General features: G+C 42.8%; 1 protein-coding gene across 1 annotated transcript in view; it reads left to right on the top strand.

Moving 5' to 3' along the window:
- ADAMTS16 (ADAM metallopeptidase with thrombospondin type 1 motif 16) overlaps nt 1-15,571 on the top strand; it is a 193,250-nt gene that overhangs the window by 107,156 nt on the left and 70,523 nt on the right. Inside the window, 7 exon segments of the mRNA XM_070357849.1 lie at nt 99-209; nt 212-249; nt 1,712-1,884; nt 3,720-3,850; nt 5,979-6,102; nt 6,507-6,751; nt 8,992-9,130. Coding sequence (XP_070213950.1) covers nt 99-209; nt 212-249; nt 1,712-1,884; nt 3,720-3,850; nt 5,979-6,102; nt 6,507-6,751; nt 8,992-9,130 — 961 coding nt within the window.

Below are 15,571 nucleotides of genomic sequence, written 5' to 3'. Positions count from 1 at the left end.
TATACTACCAAGTTTCCAGGGCTGAGCATTGCTGTAGTGATGAAGTCAGTCTCCACCCACAGTCAGATCACTGTTCTTGTTTTTGTTTTAATTTTCAGTGGTGCCGCGGAGGACAGTGTGTGAAATACGGGGACGAAGGCCCCAAGCCCACTCACGGTCACTGGTCAGACTGGTCTCCCTGGTCTCCTTGCTCCAGGACCTGCGGAGGAGGGGGGTGTCGCACAGGGACAGACTCTGCACAAACCCCAGGTGAGCGCTCAGACCTCCCTCCTCCCCAGCGAGCCATCTCTCTGTGACAAACTTCCCAAAGAGTATGTGGAAGGAAGCTCAGTGAAAATAATTCTGTACTTCTTGTATTACTGCAAAAGAATTCCAAGGCAGAAAGCCCTTTCACTCAGGCATTTATTGTATAGTGATGTCTCTGTGATATGATTTAAGGCGCTTGTAACTATTTGACCACAACAAAAGTAACTGTGCATGGATGCTCAGCTTCTCAGTCATATATAACCCTTTGCGGCCCCATAGACCTACCAGGCTCCTCTCTCCATGGAACTTCCCAGGCAAAAATACCACAGTGAGTTGCCATTTCCTTCTTAAAGGGATCTTCCCAACCCAGGAGTTGAACCCAACTCTCCTGCATTAGCAGGCAGATTCTTTACAGCAGAGTCACCAGGGAAGCCCCAAAAGTAACAGACCCGACAACAATATTCAGGAACTCGATTGTAGTCCGTTTACATGAAATACCAAGGTTCCATCTAAAATATGGAAATAAGTCATAAGAAAAATATAGAGAACACAAATGAGTGAGAATCAGTAGGGACAGTTTTTTCAAGTGAGAAAAACAAAGCCTTGGTTTTTCATCAAGGATATTTCCCTGCGCGGTGTGTGGTTTCATTGTGTCTTCTGTGGGAGACAAGGGTGTTAGAAGCAGAACTCAGTGCGGTGGAGTGAAAGGGTGTTCAGCCCTCATTGTACACCTTTATTTGTTTAACTTACGTTGACACTAAGCAAAATGATTTATATTAGTCCTGTCTTTAATGCATGAGACCCAGGTGGTCTCCTGCTTTGGCAAGGTGCTCCCCTTCAGGGGTGCCTGCGTGAATTCTAGGGGTGAAGGGGTTGTTTACTGTCCCTTGCAGCCAGTGGAGGACGACTGCTCCTTCCATCCCCTTCCTTGTCACAGGAAGCTGGGAGTGGAAGGAAGCTGCCATCTGGAGAATGAAGCAGTTGAATTTTAGGCTCATTTCTGCTTTTCACCACTGCCCTTAGTCATGCTCTGCTTTTTAGATCAGAGAACAGAGGTGCCCACCTGCCTCCTAGAGTTCAGTTCAGTCGCTCAGTCGTGTCCGACTCTTTGCGACCCCATAAATTGCAGCACGCCAGGCCTCCCTGTCCATCACCAACTCCTGGAGTTCACTCAAACTCACGTCCATTGAGTCTGTGGGGAGACGAGCAAATACATGCCACCCGCTTTCAAAGTTCTAACCTGTTGTATCAATATTGCAAACAATACACCCAATAAAAAAGGAAAACACTACCCATATTGTCAGTATGTAACAAGTGCAAGGGGCTTCTTAGAAAGGCACTTTCCTTGACTGGTGACAGTAAATACCTTAACATTACCTGCTCCCTCTCCCTAACAAGCCCGATTCAAGGCAGGGGTAAGTAGCTGTTCTAAGGCGAGCTTCTAACCATGAACTACACATTTCAGACCATCGCATGGCGGCAAGTTTTGTGTGGGCTCCACGCGAACTCTGAAGCTTTGCAACAGTCACACATGTCCCCACAACAGCATCGACTTCCGCGCCCAGCAGTGCGCCGAGTTCAACGGCAAACGGTTCCGAGGATGGTCCTACAAGTGGAAGCCATACACCCACGTGGAAGGTAAATCTCAAATCACGCTTTCTGGTAGCGGCCTCGGCTGCTTCACTCTTTAAAGAACTGCGTCGTCTGTAGAGTGGGTCCAGGTAGACCGAATACTGTGAGGCCAGTCACAGATTCTGTTCTGGTTGTTAGGTCTGTTCTGCCTGCCCCAAGGCATCTTATTTAAACCTGACGAGCTGTGTGCTCGGAAAAACAGCAAGCTAGATAGTGAGTCTGTGCAAAATACCGTGGAATCTTTAAAGAAGTGATGAAACACTCAAAGTAGATGATTTATTGATAATGAATCAATTCTTTTAAAATTACAAATCACAGTAGTTGATGGTGATATGGCGATGAGTATATCGCCCACTGAATGATTAGCATTGCTGAAAAATGAAAGATAAAATATCCGTATCTTTTGGAAAATCAGATACTATACTGTATTTGGAAAGGTTTGATCTATAATTTAGGAACCAAGAAGCTTATTTGTACTGTATGTAAGATTTTACTCTCCAGGTGGAGAGAAATATGCATTATTCTTATCATTATAATAACTTGAGTATAATTTGAGAATAAGTATAATATAGTAGTATAATTTGAGAATAAATTCAAAGAACACCTAAACATCGTGTTCTTTGGAATTGAGAATATTATCAGGAAATACTTGGGGAATACATAAGTTGGGCCTTATCTCACGTGGCACTCACTTTAACTATCTCAGTATATATATAATGTTATCATGGTGAGAGGTTTATGAAATCAATAAATTCTGTAAGGAAAATTGAAGCAGTTTTATACAAAGGAATTTTTTGTTGGGTTATTACTACCATACTCAGTAAAAATTAAGCCAGTAAGAAACAAGTAAGCAGAAGAATAAAGGAGAAAGAACCTTGAGATCAGGGTCAAAAAATCTGTGTGCTGTTTCTGGTTTTTCTAGTCTTCAGTAAATATGGTCATTGATCATGAAAACAAATATTAAATTTGATTCTTAGCATTATTCAGTCAGTTCTATTATCCTGCACAATAAAGGGCATATTTGTATATGAGCATTGGGCCAATGAAAATTCCTAAGGCAGATAAATATTTATTATCAACTGTTCCCTTGTTTAATATTTATTATCAACTCTTCCCTTCTTTACTGAGAAGAGAACAAAGGAAAAAAGTTTCTACAAAAGTTCATATTAGCCATATAAATCATAAGTCCTTGAAGTGGATTACCGAGAGAGGGTGTGAACTTGATCTTCCAGTCTTAAGTACATAATGAGATCTGTATTCTCTGTGTTACAATATTTTTGGCAGTTCATTATATTTTTTAAGAAAAACCAATATTCTTTGGAGATTTCATCCAAAAGTTATTTCCTTTATCAGTTTAAAAATATTATGTGTTTTAGTAAATATAGTAGCTAATTAAGAAATTTTGTGATTATTTCAATTATTTTATTATACTTTATTTGTAAGAATTTTGTATATTGCTGCACAATGGTAGTGATTTTTTGCATTTCTACACAGATCAATTAATTATACTAGTAAAATAGTTGAACAGTAATGTAGTTCAAGTCAACAAATGTTTATTGAATGCCTGTTATGTGCCAACCACTGTGTATAGAATGAGTATCAATAAAGGACACAGTAGAGTAAAATAAAAATTAATAGTGAAGCTTTAAAAAATAATTTAAAAATGAAAGGGAAAATGAAGCCAAAAGAGGCAATTTTAAAAATGTCTTTGCTATGTATTATTGTGTGGGAGTTTTTATGGGCAAAAAAAGAAAAAAAATAGTCTATAACATTTAGAGCAAAAAGTGATCAGAGCTTAAGTATCTTTCTTATTTGTGTTTGTGTGTGTATTTCTTTTTAAGATCAGGACTTCTGCAAACTCTACTGTATCGCAGAAGGATTTGATTTCTTCTTTTCTTTGTCAAATAAAGTCACAGATGGGACTCCATGCTCGGAGGATAGCCGTAATGTTTGTATAGATGGGATATGTGAGGTAATAATGATCATTCATTCGTTCAACAAACATCTCCCAACAGTCCGCTTTGTGCCAGGCATCCTGTAAGGGGCTAGGGAGACCAGACACCGAAAACCACACCCTTTCCCTCCCTGTTGCAGCCCAGAGGGAGAGAAATCCATGAGCACAGAAGGAGGCAGTTTGGCAGTGGAGGTGTGTGCAGAGCTCCACGGGAGGGACAAGCTGCTTCCCTCTTAGATGTGGACCCGGGAAACTCTCAGGACTGCTGGGGAGGGGAGCTAGACCTGAAAGGATGAGATGGAAGAGGGCCGAGGGGGAAACGGGGAGGGGGAGGGGGACCTGGTGGTACAGGAATCATGGGCTGCAGGAACGGGTTTGGTGGTCAGAGAACAAGGAGGCAGGCAGGAGCTGGGGGCGCTGAGGGTGGTGAGTGGAGGAAGAGGTGCTCACAAAGGGCCATTTGCTGGAAGACTCGGTTTTACCCTCACATTTCGGTGGAAGACACTGCGACTGGGGACCGGCAGAGTCGCAGCATCAGACGGCAGTCACCTGGCAGTGGCGTCAGAGTGAATGAAGCCAGGGACAGCTTAGAGCCAGGGGCCACTGCATCGTTCTGGCAGGGTCTTGGGGAGATCACAGCCTCACTCCTGCTGGAGAGGGACTCAGGGCATGGGCTGGGAAACAGGGGATGCTGTGTGGACCCAAAGCTCTGAGCTTATCACCATGTGCAGAAGTGAGATGTGGGGAGCATTTCGTTACATTAATAAACAAAGGGAGGGGGCTATGTGCAGTGACAAATACCGGGCTTTTCAGGGAAGTGACTCAATATCTGTATTCAGTGGAGTCCAAAGACCTTGGTCCCAGATCTGATTTCCTCTAAAAGTGTAAACCGTGACGGCGGTAAAGTTGGACCAGCACTATGAGGTTAGACTAAAGCAGCACACACAGGGCTTCCCTGGGGGCTCAAACGGTAAAGAATCCGCCTGCAGTGCAGGAGACCCGGATTCCATCCCTGGGTGGGGAAGATCCCTGGGAGAAGGGAATGGCAAGTCAGTGCAGTGGGTTGCCTGGAGAACCCCACGGACAGAAGAGCCTGGCGGGCTACAGTCCATGGGGTTGCAAAGAGTCAGACACCAGACACAACTGAGCAACTAACACACACACACACACACAAACACACTGTTCAGATCTCTTTCAGCTTTTTGAAACGCTCAGGTCTCCACCCACCGTGTCTGATTATCAGTCAATTTGTTAAATATCTCATTGCTTTTATGTACTCTTAGTGATAGAGTGTCACAATTCCTTATTTTTAATTCTAAAGTCCAAAGAGCTGCAAAATGGAAAGTTTATTTGGCTGTAAAATATAAGGCAACTTGAATTTATGTGTTTGCAAAGCTGCCTTGAATTGATGAGACTGTCTTCAGTTATGTTTATCCCGCTCAGTGTGTGAGTTTACAAACATCATCGATGTCCCCACATCTTATGTATAACATGTTACTCACCTTCCTGCAGTCCAAAAACCCCGAGTTCTGCACTGTATCTGGTCCTGGTATTTCAAACAAGGGATTGTGGACCCTGATTACTTCATTTCTGAATGGATTTTTTTTTTTTTTTTTTTAGGTAGCCTATATTTTTTGTTAGGAAATGTAAGACTAGCAAGCGTCATAGAATTTATAAAGAGCTGCTAAAATTCTAAGACCATAGCCAAATGTGCTATAATTTGGGAATAATCGTCCCATGGCCTACGTTCCTTCTTTATCTCTACACAAGACAATTCACAAGCACGAGGTGAATTCCAGTGGACCCCCATGAGGCCACATCTCTTGTCATTTGTGCTTGGCTCTTCACGTCGGGCTGAAATTTACCCACGTCTCCCACAAGACAATCTGATAGGTGTAATCCAGGGCTCCAGACAGGACAGTCGTGTAGCAATGCCAAAGAGGACAGGCTGTGTTTGCCATGAGAAGGTCTCCTTTGGACAGAAGCATAGCTTGACAGTCTCACAGTGCACATACTGGGTATCCAATAAATATTTGTTAACTCTCCCGTGTTGGTGAAACTTTTCAACTCTCCGGGGAAAGGTTTGTGACTTCGCTCCTGTTGTCTTGTCTTTCATGAATGACCCGTGGCCTCGTGGGTCCCACAGAGAGTGGGGTGTGACAATATCCTGGGGTCCGATGCTACGGAAGATGCCTGCGGCGTGTGCCGGGGCAACAACTCCAGCTGCACAATGCACAAGGGCCTCTACGCCAAGCAGCACCGCACCAACCGTGAGTCCACCCGTGGGATCCGCCCACCACCTAAGCAGAGACGGAAAGGGACCCTCTGTGGGAAGGAGGAGGGTGTAGTGAAAAGAGCCAATAGGCAGGGTCCTGAGAGCCCTGTGTGATTCCTGGCCTGCTTTGCTTCTCAAACCCTCTGTTTTGATTAGAAGTGGTTGCTAGGTTATTTCAATTAAAGTAGTTTTTAGAAACCATGAATATTACAATAGCTCTGTTCCAATTAAAAAAAAGAAAAAAACTCCTTTATAGGAATCATGGACCTGGATGGCCAAACTAGACCTCCAGGTTCCAAACCCTGATCCCCAAGGGCTGGTCACAGAGAGCCGCGGGCACTGGGATTGGCCCTGCGCTGCTGAAACACCACGTTCTCCCCTCCCGTTTCCTCTGCCCAGAGTATTACCAGATGGTCACCATCCCCTCCGGAGCCCGGAGCATCCGCATCTATGAAACGAACGTATCTACCTCCTACATTTCCGTGCGAAATGCACTCAAAAAGTACTACCTGAACGGACACTGGACGGTGGACTGGCCTGGCCAGTACAAGTTTTCAGGAACCACCTTTGACTACAGACGTTCCTACAAGGAGCCTGAGAGCTTAGCCTCTCCTGGGCCAACCAACGAAACGCTGATCGTGGAGGTGAACCCCAGCCTCCTGCTCTCAGGGCTTGGACGGGGGGTCTTGGGGCATTTCTGTAGGTTCAAGGCTGTATTGGCAAAATATCACGTCCCCAGAAAGTTGTTTGCAGTTAATGTCTCAGAAACAAGACTAATCAATGCAGAGACTGAGTGGGCCAGTGGACCGCTCGTCTTTCGTCTCTAGACGCGTGATGAAATTTGTAAGGACACACAGCATGCAGTCCTGGGTTTTCCATCTTTATTAGTGGATTGTGACCTAAGCCTGCTTCTCTCCTGTAAGCTCTGAGGCCGTGAGAAGCGGCCGCTGTGGGGGGGCTCTGTCTGTGCCTGTGTTTCAGGCGGGATCAGGATTCTTCTGAGTCCGGTGGAAACGGGAGTGAGATGAGAACCCACCGCCTGGGCCCAGTGCCAGGCAGGGACCCTCACACTCACCTCCTACACAAGCCCCTCTGTGTTCTGCCCAAGATGGCACAGGCCCATGAGATACGCTTGAGCAACTTCTACCAATGTCACGTGTCCCCTTGGGACCAGGCAGATGGTGGCAACACGCAGCGGACACACTAATTTCACGCGTTTTTACGTTTCTGTGCACATTTAAAGGAAAAACTTGGTTCAAAAGTTGCCCCCTCAGCCTGCACCTGTGTGTGCAGTTGTGAAGCCCCCCAGGTGCCCTCCACCTGCAACGTGGGCCTCGCAGCTCCATCCCGCCATCCTTGCATCATCCTGAGAGATGCCTCATCTCCACATGTCCCACCTCCATCTCCCCTCTCGACCTGGGACTGCTCCCCCTCCCCTCTGTAGACATGTTTACCCTGGATTCCTGCCTTGGTTATTTCTCTCCCACCATCTCAGGCTTTTAGCTTTAACGCGCATGTGTGCTCAGTCCTATCTGACTCATTGGGACCCCTTGGACTGTAGCCCACCAGGCTCTCTGTCCATGGGATTTCCCAGGCAAGAATACTGGAGTGGGTTGCCATTTCCTCCTCCAGGGGATCTTCCTGACCCAGGGATTGAACCTTATCTCCTGCATTGGCAGGCAGTTTCTTTACCTGGGAAGCCCCTTTTAGCTTTATTACTCACAGAGAAACAGAGATCGGTCAGGGTTGAAAGTGATCGAGGCTTACTGAGAACCCCGTTTCCCATTTCAGGATGTCAGGTGCAAGAGCAGATCTATGGCCTGCAGTGCGGCCATCTGTCCAGGGCTTATCCCTGTCCTATAGCATCTTGCCCAACTAGATTTGAGCTGTGTTGTCGGGGACGGGACTGTGGTGCCAGGGAGTCGGGGAAGATCCAGTGACTATCCACTGAGCCTTCCCATTAAGAAGCAGTGAAGGCTTCAGAGATGGGATTTCTAGTAACAGGCTAATGGCAAAGTTCCATGCTCCCCCCTCCCCACACACACACACAAAAAAAGCCTGTCATCGAGATCAAGGGATCAGATACCTTTAGGAGGAAAAGGTAGTTGGCCCGTGTGGTCAGGTTTCCAGCTAGGAAGTGAAGAGTCCAAGTGCCATTCCATGTGCTAAGCATGGCTCACAGGTGTGCCCAGCCAGAGAGGGCATCTTTCCTCCTGCGCCCACACGGAACATGTCAGTAGGCAGAAGATCTCTGCATCCCATCCCCTGAGAAAGGACTCAGAGTTAGCTTCCATCCTGCAGAGATGAGATGCACTCAACTGTTGGTTGTTTGGAACTCACTAGGAATTGTGAAGGTGCTTTTTAAGTATCACTTTCTGATTTGCTCAGCTGGGGAGGATGGCTGGGGCTTTCCAGGAAACACCCAGGAAAAGAACCAGATCCCTTTGTTAGGTTGCAAAGACTATGAAGGGAATATGCATACAGCAAAAGAATCAAATGTCTATATATTTTTATAGATGTATTTGAGTCTAGTTTAATATTACGATCATCTTCTTATTGACACGACTAATGTTTCAAGAGCTTAAAACAGATTACCTTCTATATGTTGGTTCTGTGCTGTGCTTAGTGGCTCAGTCATGTCCAACTCTATGTGACCCCATCGACTCTAGCCCGCCAGGCTCCTCTGTCTATGGGATTCTCCAGGCAAGAATACTGGAGTGGGTTGCCATGCCCTCCTCCAGGGGATCTTCCTAGCCCAGGGGTCGAACCCAGGTCTCCCACATTGCAGGCAGATTCTTTACCAACTGAGTCACCAGGGAATCCCAAGTTACCTACTGTATGTTCTACTTTAACTCATTTTCTCTTTCCCTTTTTTATTTTGTAGCTTCTGTTTCAGGGAAGGAACCCAGGCATTGCCTGGGAATACTCCATGCCAAGGTTGGAGGTTGAGAAGAAGCTTGGAGCCCAGCCCAGCTACACGTGGGTGACCATCCGCTCCGAGTGCTCCGTCTCCTGTGGAGGAGGTAAGTCTCATCCCACAGTTGACCTGGTGATGGGCACAGAGGTGCCAGGCCTCTTTGGGCCATGGGACGCACTGCCATGGTCTTCAACATCTAGCCCTGGTCCCCATCACGTGCCCTGGTCCCCATCACGTGCCCTGGTCCTCATCACAATATACTGACCCTCATCTTGTCCTGATGAGGACCCCAGGGCTCCTTAACTCTTCCAGAGGCAGTGTCTGAGCAGTGGTCCCGAGTGTCCCTTGAGAACTTGGGCTCCCTTTTCTAATTCAGCTGTGTCCACAAGTGCCCTTAAAGTTTAGTGAATTGGATTCTCCTTTTTGTCTAGTATAAGATTTTTTAAAAGGTAATTTTATTATTTGAGATCATTCATTTTTTTAAATTTTATTTTATTTAACTTTACAATATTGTATTGGTTTTGCCATATATCAAAATGAATCTGCCACAGGTATACATGTGTTCCCCATCCTGAACCCTCCTCCCTCCTCCCTCCCCATACCATCCCTCTGGGTCGTCCCAGTGCACCAGCCCCAAGCATCCAGTATCGTGCATTGAACCTGGACTGGCAACTCGTTTCATATATGATATTATACATATTTCAATGCCATTCTCCCAAATCATCCCACCCTCTCCTTCTCCCACAGAGTCCAAAATACTGTTCTATACATCAGTGTCTCTTCTGCTGTCTCGTATACAGGGTTATTGTTACCATCTTTCTAAATTCCATATATATGCGTTAGTATACTGTATTGGTGTTTTTCCTTCTGGCTTACTTCACTCTGTATAATAGGCTCCAGTTTCATCCACCTCATTAGAACTGATTCAAATGTATTCTTTTTAATGGCTGAGTAATACTCCATTGTGTATATGTACCACAGCTTTCTTATCCATTCATCTGCTGATGGACATCCAGGTTGCTTCCATGTCCTGGCTATTATAAACAGTGCTGCAATGAACATTGGGGTACACGTGTCTCTTTCAATTCTGGTTTCCTCAGTGTGTATGCCCAGCAGTGGGATTGCTAGATCATAAGGCAGTTCTATTTCCAGTTTTTTAAGGAATCTCCACACTGTTCTCCATAGTGGCTGTACTAGTCTGCATTCCTACCAACAGTGTAAGAGGGTTCCTTTTTCTCCACACCCTCTCCAGCATTTATTGCTCCTAGACTTTTGGATTGCAGCCATTCTAACTGGCATGAAATGGTACCTCATAGTGGTTTTGATTTGCATTTCTCTGATAATGAGTGATGTTGAGCATCTTTTCATGTGTTTGTTAGCCATCTGTATGTCTTCTTTGGAGAAATGTCTATTTAGTTCTTTGGCCCATTTTTTGATTGGGTCATTTATTTTTCTGGAATTGAGCTGTAGGAGTTGCTTATATATTTTTGAGATTAGTTGTTTGCCTGTTGCTTCATTTGCTATTATTTTCTCCCATTCTGAAGGCTGCCTTTTCACCTTGCTTATAGTTTCCTTTGTTGTGCAGAAGCTTTTAAGTTTAATTAGGTCCCATTTGTTTATTTTTGCTTTTATTTCCAATATTCTGGGAGGTGGGTCATAGAGGATCCTGCTGTGATATATGTTGGAGAGTGTTTTGCCTATGTTCTCCTCTAGGAGTTTTGTAGTTTCTAGTCTTACGTTTAGATCTTTAATCCATTTTGAGTTTATTTTTGTGTATGGTGTTAAAAAGTGCTCTAGTTTCATTCTTTTACAAGTGGTTGACCAGTTTTCCCAGCACCACTTGTTAAAGAGATTGTCTTTAATCCATTGTATATTCTTGCCTCCTTTGTCAAAGATAAGGTGTCCATATGTGCGTGGATTTATCTCTGGGCTTTCTATTTTGTTCCATTGATCTATATTTCTGTCTTTGTGCCAGTACCATACTGTCTTGATGACTGTGGCTTTGTAGTAGAGCCTGAAGTCAGGCAGGTTGATTCCTCCAGTTCCAGTCTTCTTTCTCAAGATAGCTTTGGCTATTCGAGGTTTTTTGTATTTCCATACAAATTGTGAAATTATTTGTTCTAGCTCTGTGAAGGATACCATTGGTAGCTTGATAGGGATTGCATTGAATCTATAAATTGCTTTGGGTAGTATACTCATTTTCACTACATTGATTCTTCCAATCCATGAACATGGTATATTTCTCCATCTAATAGTGTCCTCTTTGATTTCTTTCACCAGTGTTTTATAGTTTTCTATATATAGGTCTTTAGTTTCTTTAGGTAGATATATTCCTAAGTATTTTATTCTTTTCGTTGCAATGGTGAATGAAATTGTTTCATTAATTTCTCTTTCTGTTTTCTCATTATTAGTGTATAGGAATGCAAGGGATTTCTGTGTGTTGATTTTATATCCTGCAACTTTACTATATTCATTGATTAGTTCTAGTAATTTTCTGGTGGAGTTTTTAGGGTTTTCTATGTAGAGGATCATGTCATCTGCAAACAGTGAGAGTTTTTCTTCTTTTTCCAATTTGGATTCCTTTTATTTCTTTTTCTGCTCTGATTGCTGTGGCCAAAACTTCCAAAACTATGTTGAATAGTAATGGTGAAAGTGGGCACCCTTGTCTTGTTCCTGACTTTAGAGGACATGCTTTCAATTTTTCACCATTGAGGATAATGTTTGCTGTGGGTTTGTCATATATAGCTTTTATTATGTTGAGGTATGTTCCTTCTATTCCTGCTTTCTGGAGAGTTTTTATCATAAATGGATGTTGAATTTTGTCAAAGGCTTTCTCTGCATCTATTGAGATAATCATATGGTTTTTATTTTTCAATTTGTTAATGTGGTATATTACATTGATTGATTTATGGATATTGAAGAATCCTTGCATCCCTGGGATAAAGCCCACTTGATCATGATGTATGATCTTTTAATGTGTTGTTGGATTCTGATTGCTAGAATTTTGTTAAGGATTTTTGCATCTATGTTCATCAGTGATATTGGCCTGTAGTTTTCTTTTTTTGTGGCATCTTTGTCAGGTTTTGGTATTAGGGTGATGGTGGCCTCATAGAATGAGTTTGGAAGTTTACCTTCCTCTGCAATTTTCTGGAAGAGTTTGAGTAGGCTAGGTGTTAGCTCTAATCTAAATTTTTGGTAGAATTCAGCTGTAAGCCGTCTGGACCTGGGCTTTTGTTTGCTGGAAGATTTCTGATTACAGTTTCAATTTCCATGCTTGTGATGGGTCTGTTATGATTTTCTATTTCTTCCTGGTCAAGTTTTGGAAAGTTGTAGTTTTCTAAGAATTTGTCCATTTCTTCCACATTGTCCATTTTATTGCCATATAATTGCTGATAGTAGTCTCTTATGATCCTTTGTATTTCTGTGTTGTCTGTTGTGATCTCTCCATTTTCATTTCTAATTTTATTCATTTTATTTTTCTCCCTTTGTTTCTTGATGAGTCTGGCTAATGGTTTGTCAGTTTTATTTATCCTTTCAAAGAATCAGCTTTTGGCTTTGTTGATTTTTGCTATGGTCTCTTTTGTTTCTTTTGCATTTATTTCTGCCCTAATTTTTAAGATTTCTTTCCTTCTACTAACCCTGGGGTTCTTCATTTCCTCCTTTTCTAGTTGCTTTAGGTGTAGAGTTAGATTATTTATTTGACTTTTTTCTTGTTTCTTGAGGTATGCCTGTATAGCTATGAACTTTCCCCTTAGGACTGCTTTTACAGTGTCCCACAGGTTTTGGGTTGTTGTGTTTTCATTTTCATTCGTTTCTATGCAAATTTTGATTTCTTCTGTGATTTGTTGGTTATTCAGCAGCGTGTTGTTCAGCCTCCATCATTCAGATGAAAGCCACTCAAATTATTATATATTTCTTGTTGATGATGAGAAATAGAAACCTTTGTGGAAGCGAGTGATACAGAGTGATAATTTTTTATCAAATGGTGGTGATGTCGTCGCTAAGTCATGTCCAACTCTTACAACCCCATGGATGGTAGCCTGTCAGGCTTCCCTGAGCATGGGATTCTCTAGGCAAGAATACTGGAGTGGGTTGCCATTTCCTTCCCCAGGGGATCTTCCCAACCCAGAGATCAAGCTTGGGTCTCCTGCACTGCAGGCAGATTCTTTGCTGACTGAGCTACGAGGGAAGCCCTTTATCAAATGGTCTTGTTCAAACATTTTATTGGAAAGAAATTTGCTATAAAGTCATATACTTAAATTCACTAAGAAATTATAAGAGTTTCATGAAAGAGTCAGTAAAAATGACAAGAAACAACATGTCAAAAAGAAGAATTTCATTTGACAGAAGATGAGTTTGTCATCTTAATACCTTAAGAATTTTCAGCCCATGACTGAGTTGAGGAAGCCAGTTCACTGGAGAGATATTTTTAGCTAGAGCCACTTTGTGCTATCTGGGAAAGGATGGAGAATAAATACTTACAAATTTTAGAGACAAAATATTAAATTCTACCTAATATTGAAAAACAGACACGTTTCCATATGGCCAAAGGGCTTTCAGCTTTGTACATTCCAGGTTTTAATAATTAGGAAATTAGTCTAAACAGTACTGTAAATTTAAGTACATGCTGTGTGCTGTGCTTAGTTGCTCAGTCATGTCCAGCCCTTTGCAACCCTGTGGACTGTAGCCCACTAGGTTCCCCTGTTGATGGACTTTTCCAGGCAAGAATATTGGAGTGGGTTGCCATGCCCTCTTCCAGGGAATCTTCCCAACCCAGGGATCAAACCTGAGTCTCCTGCATTGCAGGCGGATTCTTTACTGTCTGAGCCTCCAGGGAAGCCCAAGAATACTGGAATGGGTAGCCTATCCCTTCTCCAGCAGATTTTTCCCACCCAGGAATCAAACCAGAGTCTCCTGCATTGCAGGCAGATTCTTTATCAGCTGAGCTACAAGGGAAGTCCATATGTTTAAGTATAATAGGACACAAATGAACATTTTATAAAGTAAGAATAAAATGAGTTGATAAGGAAAAAACTGAACTCGTGTCTTCTTAATAATTGCTTTAAATCAATGAATGGAAGGAAACACAGAAAAATTGAACAATTAAAAAATAACAGTCTGAAAAGTTAACACCACGTACTCGATATGTATTTATTCTTCTCATTAAAAATAAAATGTTTAAATCCTATTTAAATTCTGACTTTAGGAGCTTTCTAAGGCAAAATAGAATCCCTTTCTGCAATGCAGACTAGCAACAAATGACCCTAAAGGCAGCCAGAGAAAATGTGGGGTATCTACTCTGGCGAGGGACCCACATCAGCTATAATTTTACCCCATTTGGGAAATAAAACAGGCCGTACTCGTGGGCATCCCGTGTGTGGTCTGGCTATTACTCTAATCCCATTTATTCTCCTTCCCTTTCTCTTCTGGTCTCACAGCCATCCCCTACGACTCTCTGGTCCCTATTGGCTGCATTTGATTTTATCTGTCCCTATTTAGGATTATCTAACAGTGTTTGATTAAAATAATAAACCACAAAGCCTTCTATTTGTGTAAGGATAATTTTCAGATGCGTCCTTGTAGATTTTCATGTGGCTAAAAGAGTGCAGCAAGTCACATGGCAGCACGTGTAAGGACGGCTGGTCCATGAGTATGTTTCATTAGGGCTTTTCTCCGTGTCCTCCCTGGGAGAGCCAGGCATGCAGAGGACGCTGGGTTTCCTCAGCTCCAACCACATGGCCGCCTCAATAGCCTGAAACACTCTAGCAGATGCTGAGCATGCTTGCAAATCACCAAGGTCCACCTAAGGAATAATTCTCACTTTGAGGTTTCTAGAGGAAATCAACCCAAAACCCATCCCCTAGTCATTTGCCTGAAGAATTGTGTTATAGAGTCAGTGAGTGGTTGTTTGTTTTTAACTTTGATGGAAAATTCATGGAAAATCAAGGTTTCTCTATTCAACAGCTAGAAGGGATGTCTAACCCCATCCTTTTATCATCACCTGTGTAGTAGGTGGCTCTTTTATACAGTCTTCCAGTGGAAATGCCAAGGCTGTGCAGCTCCCAGGACTCAGTGCCTAACCAAGAGCATCTTAAGTTTTTTTTAATTGAAGTATAGCTAATTTACAATTTGGCATTAGTTTCAGGGGTATAGCAAAGTAATTCCATGATATATATATATATATATATGTATACGAATAACGTATGTACATCTGAATAACATATACGTATATGTATAACTGAATATACTGTGCTATATTGAATATATTTGTTGATTATCTAGCTTATGTGTAGTAGTGTGTCTCTGTTAATCCCAAACTCCTAACTTATCTCTCCTCCCCTTCCCTCTTACATAGCCGTAAGTTTGTTCTCTATGTCTGTGAGGTTCTTTCTGTTTTGTAAATAAGTTCATTTGTAACATTTTTTTTTAGATTCCACATGTAACTGATACCATATGATATTGGTCTTTCTCTTTCTGACTTACTAAGTATATCACCTCTAGGTTCGTCCATGTAGCTGCAAATGCCCTTATTTCATTCTTTTTTATG

The sequence above is a fragment of the Bos mutus genome, chromosome 20, assembly GCF_027580195.1.
Source record: "Bos mutus isolate GX-2022 chromosome 20, NWIPB_WYAK_1.1, whole genome shotgun sequence".
Classification (NCBI taxonomy): domain Eukaryota; kingdom Metazoa; phylum Chordata; class Mammalia; order Artiodactyla; family Bovidae; genus Bos; species Bos mutus.
This window is presented reverse-complemented; position numbering and strand designations above follow the sequence as displayed.